Below are 14,147 nucleotides of genomic sequence, written 5' to 3' on the forward strand. Positions count from 1 at the left end.
AAAAAATGCAAGCACCCAACTGGTAGCATGTTTACAATTTATTCTATCCCCACCCCCACCCCCAAAATACACAGAATCTAATTGGAAACATAGCCAGAGCCATTGTTATTAAGATAAGTGGAATGGAGTTATAAAAACATTGCTATTCCTGAATATATTCACAGTAATGTGCTCGGGGAGAGAGGAAAGGAGAGAGAGAAAAAAAATAGGAAAGAGAGAAGCAGTTTAAAAGCATTTGCGGTGAACAATAGATGGACCAGCTTCATCATATTCTTGTTTGCTGATCCACATTTGCTGGAAGGTGGAAAGAGAAGCAAGGATAGAACCACCAATCCAAACGGAGTACTTGCGTTCAGGGGGAGCAATAATCTGCACAAAAGAGAAATGGAAGGATGTAGCTAAAATGCTGTATGCAATGATAAAATGAACTGCATGAAGAAATTGAATTCAGTGGAGTGATGCAAGCCATTCCTATGGCAAAAATGGGTAAACAAAAGAGTTTTATCTGCCCATACTTGTGTATCTGACACAAGCAGGTAAGAGCTGCTTCTAAAGTCTTCCTATCTAAAGAAGTGCTTATGCAATCGTTTTTGACAGGAGAAAAGTAAACACTGAGCTTCGTTCACCTGGGGCAATTCAGTATTCTTGTAAAAGCACTCTTACGTGATCAGATTTATATTTTGCCCTGTTTTTAAAGGCAGTTTAAATTGGGTGGGTGATTTCCTGCAAAATCTTGGGGAAGATCACCAGAGTACTTACAGGAGCTTAACCATGGTATCATCAGGAAATAATCTAATTATATTTTCTTGCAAAAAAAAAATTAATGGTGTAAACTCGCCCTAGAATCACTGTGCTGCTGGGAATCCCCTCTGCTTGGTCTTCTACTTTCTTCAGGTCCTGTCTTTCCCTATATTGGCTTGGGAGTGGGATAAGTTGGTTAGCTTTAATCTTTTCTGCATCAATATTTTATTAAGGGCTTTACATATCCCTGTCTGGCTTATCTTAGTTACATTAAAATATGTAAGCTAGCTAGTCACCTTAAAATATGCTGGCCTACTTTGCCACTATAAATTAGATAATAATCAAATAATGCAGTACCTTGATTTTCATAGTGCTGGGCGCCAGGGCAGTGATCTCCTTTTGCATTCGGTCTGCAATGCCAGGGTACATAGTGGTTCCACCAGATAGTACATTGTTTGCATAGAGGTCTTTTCTGATATCAATGTCACACTTCATGATGCTGTTATAGGTGGTTTCATGAATGCCAGCAGATTCCATGCCTGTGATGGTTGAGAAATTATTTATTTAAAATATATTTGCCTTGGCTTTCCAACTTTTGAGCTGCCTCTCCAAGCATGGATTATAGTCAAGTGTTAAAAATACACCCATTATAATAATTAGGAAAATGGCAATCAGAAAGAAAACAGAACCAGAAACAATTGATAAGCTTAAATACATGCAACAACAAAATCATAAATTCAAAATGCACCCGCTGTCAAGGTCTCGGAGAACGAAATAGTTTTAAATTGGTGCCATATATGTTAAGTGGCAGATGGATCCTAAAATTCTAACCATGCCTTAGGATAGTAGAATTGTGGGTGCCACAACTGAGAAGACTGAACCCAGTAGCCACCAACCTGTGAAGGTGTGGACAAGATGTTAGAATGAACCTTAATGAAATACAGTAGAACCTCGGTTCTTGAATGTCTCCATTGACGAACGTTTTGGAACCTTAACGCCGAAAACCCGGAAGTAACTGCTTCGGTTTTCGAATAATTTTTGGAAGCCAAACATACTACACAGCTTCCATTTTGAGTTTCCCTATTGAATTGAGGCTTCCGCTTTCAGTTTTTGAACGTTTCAGAAGTCGAACGATCTTCCGGAACAGGTTACGTTTGAAAACCACGGTACCACTGTAGCCTTAAACTAATTCAAGGCTGAGAGAAATTGTTATTCAAAGCCTAGCATATAGAAGTCAATTAACTGTGTGCACACTTAACTAGAAAAAAACCCCCAATATCTTGTGGCAGGTTGAAGTCAGGCAAAAGTTATTTGAAGTGCAATAATTGGTTTCTTAAAATGTTTCTTATAAAGGGAATGACAGAGCTGAAAGAAGAATAGAGGCACCTTTACAATTTTCAATGCAGGCTAAGAATTCCTAATACAGTTATTCAACATTTACAAATCCAGCTAGAGTTGGGCTTTTCAAAACATGTCAATTCATAGGTATATGAATTGACATTCAGAGACCTGGTCTGAATAGAGATATTGGATTCTTGTCTCATTACACACGCTAAAGCTATTTTTGGTCATCTGCATACTATCCCTTGCTTTTTCCTTTAGGACTAATTGCAGTTATTAACAGTCGTCAACAGCTTTACCATTGACTCAGTCACCCATCCCCTACTACCCTTCTGGAAAAAACCCCATCCCACCCTCCCACTATATATAAGGGTCTGGTGACTTCTGTTTCAGTGTATCTCAAGAAGTGTGTATGCACACGAAAGCTTATACAGTATCCAGAACAAACTTAGTTGGTCTCTTAAGCTGCTACTGGACAATTTTTTAATTTATTTCTATCGTGACAGACCAACACAGCTACCTACCTGAATCTAGAATTCACAGGTATGTAACTGCTTGGACCATCTCCCTGGCAAGGAATGCTGCTACTATATCCAAATTTGATTCTCAAACAACTCTTCCCAAATGTTACAGCTGCCAACAATAACATTCATTTACCCTAAGGCAGCAAGTTCACTTTGCTGTCTTAAGCCTTAGTTTATGCTATTTTTGTACACTTGTCAGGGAGCCATCTCCTGACAAAACATGTCCAGGTTTTTACCACACCATGGGTGAAATGCCCCACATCACCTCTAGCATATAAAGCAAATCAGAAAGTGAAGTGAACTGAGGGATGGGTGTTCAAGGATCGTTGGTTGTGTTGGCGTAGAAGCAGTTATGGAAACCTATAGCCCCCGAGAGGAAGTTGGACTCCAACTTTCATCAGCTCAGCATCCATTATCATTACCAGGGATGATGGGAGTTGTAGTCTAATGACATCCTGAGGACCACTTGTTCTCCATTTTTATTAACCAAGTAGGTATAGACATTTAGAGCGAGGTGACTGAATTTCTTGCAGGTGTATAATAATATAATTGGCCAATAAACAGTGTAAGTTATCTTACCAATGAAAGAGGGCTGGAAGAGTGTCTCTGGGCAGCGGAAACGTTCGTTCCCTATTGTGATCACCTGACCATCAGGCAGCTCATAGCTTTTTTCCAAGGATGATGAAGAAGCAGCCGTGGCCATCTCATTTTCAAAGTCCAGGGCAACATAGCAAAGCTTCTCCTTGATGTCACGGACAATTTCACGTTCAGCTGCAGATGGAATTCAAAGCAAAGATTTGTGTTTAAATTACAAACAGCACTGTGTAAATCACACTATTTCGGCAATCAAAGAATGATTGATTGATCTTACTCAGCTACAAGTGATTGCCAAAGAATTTTGGCAATCAAAGAAAGGAACTGCATTGCTTATCTTTAGTTCAGTATTATTCATGATAATGAAACAGGACTCTTTGCTTTTAAAATTGAAATGTTCTGCATTCAAAATAAATAAATACACATCCCAGCAGGAAGCCCCCAAATGTTACGAATTTGCAAAACATTTCAGGCAAGATTGAACTAGCAGGAGCCAGCACTAGCAGAATAGGGCTTTCACCCGCCTCCCATCTGTCCCCACATCACATCCAGGGGGTCAGGAGACATAGTGCTAGGCAAGATGTGTTAACAGAAAAACTTGTTCACCATTACTGAAAGCAACCATGTGTCTGTAAAGCTCCTAAAAGTATGTTCAGTGAATCTCAATCCTAAGTATTTTACCAGTAGTAACGAATGAGTAGCCACGTTCTGTCAGGATTTTCATGAGGTAGTCGGTAAGGTCACGGCCGGCTAAATCCAGGCGCATGATGGCATGAGGCAGTGCATAGCCTTCATAGATTGGCACATTGTGGGTAACACCATCCCCAGAATCAAGCACAATCCCTAGATACAACACAAAACGGGCAGAATTTATCCTGATATCTATGTACTCTTCTTCCTTTTCACAAATCCCAAAACTCCCATCACTTTCTTACCTGTTGTACGCCCAGAAGCATAGAGGGACAAAACTGCCTGAATAGCAACATACATAGCTGGGACGTTGAAAGTCTCAAACATAATCTGAAAAGTAATTAAACACAAACAAACAAAATGAAAGTATCGGGTTTGTGCTATCGTCTTTGTTACTCTGTGCAATAGGGTCGTAACCATTAATTACCAACAGCACATAATTTAAATGATTTCCACAATCCTAATCAATGCACCCAGAACCTGCAAATACAGCAGGTTCCACTAACTGGATCAATAGAACTCATGACTAACAACAGAAGTTTCCGTTAATTTAGAGAGGGTTAATGTATAGCATGACATCTTTTCTAAGGAAATAAAAATCAGTACAATGTAGCTAGGGGATGTTTACAAACCTAAGCGGGATTAATAGTCACTTCCATTCCTCAGAAAATTACAATTCTCAGGAAACCAGGGTAGTTGAAATGGGTTTCACACCAATATATATGTGGTGCCATGAAATATTAACAACATGAACTGAAATCCCAACCATTCAATGAAAAGTAAGAGTTAATCCTTTTATTGTCCTGAAGTACAGAGTCCAATACAGATAAAGGTCACCTACAAACTCAGAAGAAAGAACCACCAAAACCAGTGTATAACCTACATCAACAATCAGAAATACAGCTGGCATCTACACCGTATAGAACTTTAACGGAGAAATACATAAATATATAGTAATTCAAGGACCTTAATGCTAAGAAGAGGCTGTTTACCTGTGTCATTTTCTCTCGGTTAGCTTTGGGGTTCAAAGGTGCCTCTGTAAGCAGAGTTGGATGTTCTTCGGGGGCAACGCGCAGCTCATTGTAGAAAGAGTGGTGCCAAATCTGTATTAATAAAAAGCAAAGTGAATTTTTATTATAATATTATAATAAACAGTCACAGGCCACCACCCCACCTTGACAATATTTCTGAAGCTACAGTAACTACAGAACTCTTATGAGACATTAGAAGTGAATGTTTTAGACTGCAAGTGCTATATCTCCATAGTTTCACCCATGTCAGTCCAGGTAACCTCTTCTACATCAAGGGTAGGCAGATTTTAGGCTTGGATAATTTACTGGACCCTCGTGGCTCAAGAAGGCAGACAAAGCATTGTGGACCAAGGTGTTCCTGGGCACTGTGGCATTTGCCCGTTCCTTGTGATTATGTTTGTACAGGGGGGTGCAAATGGTTAATGTAGATTGACCAATGAGAAAGCCTACCTGCTTTTGAGGCTCAGCCCAGGGATTTTACCATTGGAAGATAGGAGAGTCAGAGAGAGCGAGTAAAAGATGAATATAGCGGTTGTGACAGAGTGAGAGACAGGGATAGAACTGAGAGAGAAAAGTGTGACAGTGTGAGATAGTGCCACATCTAGTTAAGGGCGCACATTTGAGAAACTGTTCTGAACATATTTAAAACTTGTTTGTTCTTCAATAAACTTTAATCTTCATGTTGACTTTACAACCTGACTGAGACTCAGTATTTCACCAGAAGAAACCTGGTTGGCGGCAGCAGAAGAATAAAACAGTGGTGTACAGGTCAATAGTCCGTGAAACAACTGGGGGCTCTGTACAAACGCCACAGGCACATGCTTTCAGTAACAAAACTGGAGCTTGCACACAAATCTGTTCTCACACAAATAATCCTGTCCCCCCCCCCCAAGCTTTCAGCAGCCTAATACAGGAGGTGGGCAAAATACTTTAACCGTCACAATTTTCAAACCATTGCAAATCCCAATCTACTCCTCTGCCCACTCTTGATCTATATATTCTGCCCATGTGGCTAAGTGGACCGCATAATTCCGTCCCAAACTAGCAATGTCTGATTCAGAACTATGAGAGGGGGTGGTGTCACCTATGTGAATGCAATATTCATCGCAGATGCACACATGAGAGCAATGAGGAGAAAGATCTCCCAACAAGCACAATGTGAGTAAGGATAACCTCCATGGGTAGAAGATGACCAGCAGTGGTGGAGAAGCACCCACACCCACTCCAGATAAAGGAAGCCCTAGCCCCCACTTTCCAGAACTTGTTAATTCCGTTTTCTTTCTGTGACTTCTTAATTAGTTTCTATGTAGTTCCAAATCATAGCAGCAAAGATGCATTCTTGCGAAGTCCTTACTGGAACACCAAACACCATGAACTTACTGGGAAAAAATTAAAGATCCCAATAGCAGAAGATATGCAGATTGTTCTCACCAAAAAGACACAGGCAAAACACAACCTCACCCCCACCTCAAAAAAAAAAAAAAAAGAAAGACAGTAAAAATCCCTGCTTCTGCTTATCATTCATTTTGCATTATATTCTATTTTAATTTGTGGTTTAAATACCTTCTCCATATCATCCCAGTTTGTGATGATTCCATGCTCTATTGGATATTTCAAGGTCAGGATCCCTCTCTTGCTTTGGGCTTCATCTCCTACATAGCTATCTTTCTGGCCCATCCCTACCATCACACCCTAAGTAAGAGAGGGAGAAAAGGTGACGATGACAACAGGCTCATAAGAAAGCAATGAAACAAAGCAAACAAGATGGCCCATACCTTCTATCTTATTTTTAAATAAAAGGTTGAGGAAACAGCCTTCATGGTTTCCCCACCGAGCATAACTATAACAAACATAATAGGAAAAAGTGGCCAATGGGATAGAAACATAGGGAAACTGTTTTATTTTGGCTCAGATCATTGGTCCCCTTGGCTCAGTATCACCTACACAGACTGAGAGCAGCTTGCCAGAGTCTTGAGCAGGGATCTGACCCAATAATAGTGCTTCCTCAAACCCTTGCATCCAGAGACTGGACCTTCTGCATGCAAAGAATATGCCCCTCTAGTTTTGCATCTTGTTCTCACGGGGGACAGCCAGATATGTATGGGAAGCCTATAAGCAGGACCCAAGCTTAACAGCACTCTTCCCTCTTGAGATTTTCAGCAACCAGTATTCAGGGACATACCACCTCTGACAGTAGAGGCGGAACATAGGCATTATGGCTAGCAGCTACTGGTAGCCTTATCCTCCATGAGTTGGTCTAATCTTCTTTTGAAGTCATCCAAGTTGATGGTCATCTTTACTTCTGGTACATGCTATGAATATGAGTGAACAGCCATCTAGTGGCAAATATTGGGCAGCACACTCTTCTCAAGTGCTCCACTTCCATGGCTCACATTTACAGCCTGATCCTCAACCATGTTTACTTGGAAGTAAGCCTCAGGTATTTCAGTTGGATTTGCTTATAGATAAATAGTATTGCAGCTTTAACAGGGGAAGAAATAGGTCCATGGGGTCACGAAGAGTCGGACACGACTAAATGACTAAACAACAACATCTTGATGGACTTGAATACGTGCATTTTCTGTTCTTGTTGGGTCACAATAATTATTTGATACAAGCCACAGTACCATTGATCTGACATGCAGAGACTGGACACACAAGAGCCCCCCAACTCAGGTCTATAGCTTATGGATATCTCAACAGTTTCAGTATCATCATAGGCTGTGAATTTGAAGTTTGATGACATGGCTATTTAAGTGCATTACAGATGGATGTATTCCGTTTAGCTTGTTCTGTGATGCTTCCCCAGTGCTATCACATTATTGCTGTCTGGAGAGGCTATAGCGGAACAAAAGTGAAACAAAAGAAACCAGAACATTTGTGGTATAAAAAGTTACTAGATTTCAGCAGGAAGTTGTGGGATATGCACTGACTAAAAAGGAAGAAGCGTGGCTACCCCTAAGCATGTAAAGCTATAAACAGTATTAAAAGCAGGACTGTATATTATTGCCCTGATAAAATCATGAGCACAAATCATCATGAATGTGCAATAAAAATGACATCCTGAGGGGCCCTTAGTAAGAGGTATCTGACTAGTGATATTTGATTTGCTATGATTACTTGATATTTGTCCCCCCCCCCCGACTTTCTTAAAACTCATCTCTATAGCAATCTATGGTTAGTCTACCAACCTACAAGATGTTCTAAATTAGTCAACTGATTAGTCAATTTTATTAGTCAATTCTACTTGCTGATCATTCTCCTATTCTACCTCAGCAAACACAAAACCAAAAAGCACTGTTGAATGCACATTTTTCCAAATTAGAGAAACTGGCTGAGGAAATAGGGTTGCCAGCCTCTGGTGAAAGTTTACTCTCTTCCAATATGGCTGCTCAAGAGTTTAAACTGCATTTTAAATCGGACCACAACATGCTACATGGCAAAACTCTATTGACATCAACAGGAATGATCTAAAAGAAATTGGATAAGGACTGTGGCATTGTAAAGGGAGTGTGTGGGGGAAACAAAACTCTTCCTTTTGAGGTCCATGTTATTATTGCTAATGAATCCTTTGGCTTCTGTACCAATCAGTGTTTCAGTCACTGAGCCAGTTATTCACCTGGTGCCTGGGACGTCCCACAATGGATGGAAAAACTGCTCTCGGAGCATCATCCCCAGCAAAGCCAGCCTTACACAGTCCTGAGCCATTGTCACAAACCAGTGCGGTGCTGTCCTCTTCCTCACACATCTTCTATAGCAACTTTCTCAGACCTTCCACACAAGTACAGACCTATAAAGAGAACATAGAAGTCTCAATGTAATAAAAGAAAACATTCCCAGGAGCGGTGGTGGTGGTTGGGGGCAGGGGAAGGCTAGCTTCAATAGTTAACGGGGTCTGGCTCCAATTAGAAGAAACTTTGTAAAAGTAGCAAAAGGGGAATCCCTGTCACCTCCCAATTGTCCTGACATGTAGCAGAGCAGCAATTCATGACTTAAAAAGTGGTGGCCTTTGGGACTTGTGGGCTTCCGAAGGGCCACTGCCATTGTAATTGCCTTGAAAGTAGCCCCAATGGCCAACACTCTTCTGCCCTGCAATGCTTCTGGATGACAAAGGGGTGAGAAGGAGGGAGGTACTCTAATCCTCTCTGCTACCATCTCCATCCTTGATGGAGGAGGATGTCAGAGAAGATGCTGTGTGAGTGGCACCCATACTGACTGCGTGCACCCTCAGCCACTCTACAGCTGGGGGGAGGCAGGGGCCATCTTGTCACACACCCCCAGAGTGGTACCCAGGGTCACCTGCCCCTTCCGCCCCCATTTCGTATGCCTCTGCCCACTGAGCCAGAAGCGGTTTAGTCATGCTGGCCACATGACCCGGAAAGCTGTCTGTGGACAAACGCCGGGTCCCTCGGCTTGAAGCAAGATGAGCGCCACAACCCCATAGTCGCCTTTGACTGGACTTAACCATCCAGGGGTCCTTTACCTTTACTATTTTACCCCCCGCTCCCCCATGATGCAATGGGAGTGAAGATAAAGCCACAGAATGTGGCTATTAGGTACAGAATTCACCCTCCTAAGAATCTGAGCTTACTTTTCTTAAAAAGCAAATGTTTCTTATCGTAATAGTGACAATATAATTCTTACTTAAATTTTGATCCCATCATTTCTCCAAGGGTTTCAGAAGGGGTGTGTGTGTGTGTGTGTGTGTTTGTGTAGGGTTTGGATGCGAGATTTCAGTTTGATTTAGTACAGGGTACAAACAGTTCTGCTAGTCATGAGGAAACTCAAGTGTAACTTAACCCAACTTAATACTGTTATCCGGTTTCTTAATTAAGGCCTGCGGTGCTGGATTTTAACAAGGCAGATAAGATCAAGCACTGCAGGCCTTAATTAAGAAACAAGAAGCACTTGATGTCCTCATCATGAGAGCAGCAGCATGAAAGCTCAAACTGGTGAAGGTAAAAATGAGATGTCTAGCATGAATACAAAGAACATAGGCTCTAAATGCTTCTTAGAAACAAAGAATAGCATTTCCTGTGCCTTTCCATTGGTATCTGCTGTCACTAATATTTAGTTCATTTTCTTCCAATGTGGAACTCAAGGTGAAGCATTTGGGATTCTCAGGTGGCCTCCCATCCAGTCCCAAACATACCAGATGGTGCCCTCAGAACACACCCTGGGACTCAGGAATGGGAACTGTGAGGCAGTGTTCAAAGGAAATGCTTTGTGAGCCAGTGAGCCTTTGCTTTGGGTGTGAGAGGGAACCGAATTCAAATGCCTTCTCAACCTGGGATAAGAGATCTTTAAGGAAATGTTTATACCAAAATATAAATATAGAGAGAGGCCACTTCTATACACATCACACAGGGGAAACCTGGGGTTGTCCCAAAATGAGTGAGCTCAGCAAAGAGCTCCTGCTAACCTTAGCTCTTCCCTGGGTGGTAATAAACACACATTTGCAAATCTATATCTGTCACATTTACATTTTGCATTTGACACATCTTCGACACATCACCTCAAGGAACGTGATGTGTCAAATCACTCTTTGTCTCATCAGTCCAGGTTACTTCACATAAAAAGTGGATGAGGGTATAATATAGTTCTTCTGAAACTCTCAGAGAGCGGGTGGGAATTAAACCTTAAATTTAAAACAACAAGTAGAAGAAGACTTTTTATATTTAGTTTTACTGAAAAGAAATGTTTAATAGCACATATTTTGGGGAGCTAGTGGCTATATATACTTGACCATTTTACTCCAAAGCACAGAGGAAACCTTACCTAACTTGAGTGCCTCTAGCTAGCCTGTTTGGAACAAACAATTTCCTAATTAGGAAACAAAGTCTTTCAAATGTCTGTTTTTGGAACAGAGCTGGAGAGGTCAAGGGTGGTTTGCTCAAACTCAAGCCAACTGAGCCAAAAATCCTAAGAGGGAGGGGGGAAGGCGGAATGCTGCATTTCTGCCTGAGCAGGGTGAACTCTAAATGAAAACCATATTTAGTAACTAGGATAAATTCAAGCAGATTTTAACATGTGTCTTCTAGTGACAGAGAAGCAAGCAGTGCTCTAAGGCCCCTGGGATGCTCCAGAGTGCTAAGGTGATAACTGCAGCTGCTAATGTAACCCAGAAACCTGCAACAAACTGATTGTGTGCATCTCTCATGAGCAATCCTATGCATGTTTACTAAGAAATTAAACCCCAGTACATCTAATGGGGTTTATACATAGGATTGTCTTTTAATAGTTTAATCCTATGGATGTCTATTGAGAAGTAAGCCCTGCTGAGTTCAAAGGGACTGCCTGCCAGCAAAAATGTGACCAGCCTGAGGTTGCCTTCCCCAACCTGGTGCTATCCAGCTGCTGTTGGACTACAACTCCCATTATCCCTGACCGTTGGTGATGCTAAGTGGGGCTGATGGGATTTGTATTCCAACAACATCTGGAGGGCAGTAGCACTTTGGGGAAAGCTGTCCTAAGATGTGCAATTGTCTGCTAATTCTTGCTTCTGGACAGAGCTAAAAGGCATCCCAGCATACCAGGTGTGCTACAGGAAAGGCAAATCTCATTGAAATATACTGTCTGCATATTGTGGCTTATTTAGATATTAGGAGAAGGAAGAGTGTCCTTCTATTTTTTCCCACTTTCCAAACAAACAGACTCACAATATTTCAAAGCTGTGCAAGTGAATATCTACAGTATTTATAAGCTGAAATGACAGAAATCAAACCAAAGGAGAATTTAAACAACACAACTCCGAGTGAAGATTTACTATTGCTGTCCTTTGCAGGTGCTAGGCTGGGCTATAAAGAGAAGAGTTGCCCTCTAGAAAACCATGGAAGGAGTGGGCCATATGAAGCTCTTTTGGAAGGGATTTCTGCAGGGATGGTGTCACGATGGAGAAGGCCCTGGGCTTTGCGCTCTTCTCTCCCCCTCCCTCTCCTCACATGCAAGCACTGGACTGCAGGTGGAAAGGGCACAAGCAGCTGGCCTGTCCTGATGACCTGCAGCCTCAATGCAGGCAAAGCTCAGGCGTGGGGGTGTCAGACACTGACAAAAAACCCATGCAGGAAAAGCAAAAAATGGGCTTCCCCCAGTCAGTGAGTGAGTGAGTGGTGTGTGTGTGTGTGTGTGTGTGTTCTAATAGTTAAATGTCCAAATATATTATCATAGGCAGAGTTCAGCAAGTACATTATATACATGAGAAGAATGGCAACTGTATACTAAGGAAATGCTACAGTAAATATTGTGGTATGTCAACAAATGTTGTCCACTCCAGTTTGGAGGCATGGTGATATAGTGGAGCTGAGCTTAATATGCATCTATTTGCTTCTTCTGTGGGAGTGGGTAGGTAAGGGGGTTTCCTTTGCATTTATGCTAAAAGGTGATGGAGAGGTCCATGCTCAGAGCCAGTGTGACTGGAGGGATTCTAGTGCATGTACCCTCCACTGGCACAGGTCTACATATGAGCATTGGACTACCCACAAGCCCCAACTGGGTACAGGGCATCCATGAGAATCTAGCCTGCAGCTATTATTAGGAGAATAAGATGCAAAATGGGACAAAGAACAGAAAGAAGATAGGATTTCAGCAGTTGTTTATTGCATGACAAGCCACACCTGTTGAATATCCCACTTCTATGCAACTTGCAGAACCATGTCCTCTTTTGCATCTAGCCATCCTAGATTATGCATTTTTTGTAGAATATACACTCTATAATTTAATTTACCCTTGTTAGTTAACATCAACACTTACACAGAACAAGGGACAGAGTGAAGTTATGACTCCCTAAAGGCACTACTTAGGAGTAATAGCAGCACGTGAAGTAGTAATAGTAATTTTATTTATGCAGCACTATATACATGGCACTTTACACCACGACATAAGCAAAACACAAGTTTCTGCTACATATCTCCTCTTGCTCCAAACTTAAGGCCATGACTAGAAGTGAATGCATATGATTTCCATTTGGCAAAAAACCCCGAAGGGGTTCTATGTGAAAATGCACACACACACATACTCAATTAGGTCTCAATCCACCAGTTCATTCCAAGCTTGAGAATCCCAGTGAGGGTGTGAAAAGAACCTGTCAAAAGCCTGAAGTGGGAAATCCTTTTCAGGTTCACAATGTACAGATTGTGATCTAATATCCACACAGCTTCCAAAGAGCAAGAACACACTAGGAACAAATCTGAATCATAACTGAGAGAGAGAAGGAGACCCTTTCCCAGCAAGGCTGGTGCTTAAAGAGCAATGCAGCAGGAGAAATAAATACTCTGGCAGAAAGGCTTACAGAGGCTTAGCTACAAATGACATTGCTTATAAACATCATACCAGCTTCATCTTAGAAGTGGAAATGCAAAAGTGAGGGTCAGAGAATAAGGCAATGGCACAATCGAGACAAAATTATAGTATCTTTAAGCCCCACCAATTTCACTGGAAAAGTAAAGCATGTGCTTAAATCCTCTCATAAAAATAAACACTTAACTGGATCAGGACAAACAGCACAATCCAGTGCTTGTTTATTCAGAAATAAGTCCCACATCAAGAATGTTTCCTTAGAATTGCAGCACAGTTACTTAGAATTAAACTCCACTGAGTTCAGACTGACTTACTTCCAAGTAAATGTGCAGTGCATCAGGCAGCAGGAGCACAACCTAAGGGTACATGGAACATCCCACTGAAGTAAAATAGCAAACACCAATTAAGCTCAGTGGGCGTGGATTATTGCACATTTACTCATTTATTGTGTGATGAGCTCTCCTAGGCACCACCAATATACTGGATTGAAACAGCAAAGAAAGTCTCTCTCTCCCCCCCCCCCTTTTCTTTCTTTATCTAAACTCATCAGGCAAATCCTGAAATCACTTCTTTGGTTCCCTGCCTCTTACCTGTCAGCGCTTGGCTGGGGAGAGCTGTTCTGGGGTGGTGCACTGGCAAAGTGAACCTTTTCGGCTTATATAGCTTCTCGGCCTGTTCCCCTCCCACCAGCTTCCCAAACAAGGAGCAGAGCAGAGCTCCATCTCCATCTCTCTGTCAAACAGAGCCATATAGGGGCTTCTGCACAAAACTCTCTGATCTGGGTGGCCTCGCAGGGCCCTTGGTCTCCTCCAGTCTGCATTCCTTTCTGCTGTTCGCAAAGCAGGAGGGAGGTTTCAGCAGCACGGTAATACACAGCTAAATTTCAGGATAGCCGCTGAAAGACTACTGGGGTAGCACACAAGTGACAGGC

At 41.9% G+C, this 14,147-nt stretch overlaps 1 protein-coding gene across 1 annotated transcript; it reads right to left on the reverse strand.

The window, feature by feature from the left end:
• Positions 1–23: 23 nt before the first annotated feature.
• On the reverse strand, positions 24–13,912 carry ACTA2 (actin alpha 2, smooth muscle). Its single transcript, XM_053388660.1, has 9 exons — positions 13,807–13,912; positions 8,541–8,711; positions 6,485–6,613; positions 4,883–4,993; positions 4,136–4,220; positions 3,882–4,043; positions 3,186–3,377; positions 1,099–1,280; positions 24–369 (listed from the first exon to the last, which is right to left on the reverse strand). Exons 2-9 carry the CDS (start codon positions 8,667–8,669, stop codon positions 226–228), a joined length of 1,134 nt encoding a protein of 377 aa, XP_053244635.1. The 5' UTR covers positions 8,670–8,711; positions 13,807–13,912; the 3' UTR covers positions 24–225.
• Between the last annotated feature and the right edge of the window lie 235 nt (positions 13,913–14,147).

Source organism: Podarcis raffonei, chromosome 5 (assembly GCF_027172205.1).
Source record: "Podarcis raffonei isolate rPodRaf1 chromosome 5, rPodRaf1.pri, whole genome shotgun sequence".
In the NCBI taxonomy this organism is placed as follows: Eukaryota; Metazoa; Chordata; class Lepidosauria; order Squamata; family Lacertidae; genus Podarcis; species Podarcis raffonei.

Excerpts from the sequence above, each read along its gene's own strand:
- ACTA2 (XM_053388660.1), bottom strand. The coding sequence starts at position 8,669 with ATGTGTGAGGAAGAGGACAGCACCGCACTGGTTTGTGACAATGGCTCA. Across the intron at positions 6,614-8,540 it reads TGGGACGTCCCAGGCACCAG|GGTGTGATGGTAGGGATGGG; the intron begins GTGAATAACTGG and ends TCTCTTACTTAG. Across the intron at positions 370-1,098 it reads CCAGCACTATGAAAATCAAG|ATTATTGCTCCCCCTGAACG; the intron begins GTACTGCATTAT and ends TCTTTTGTGCAG.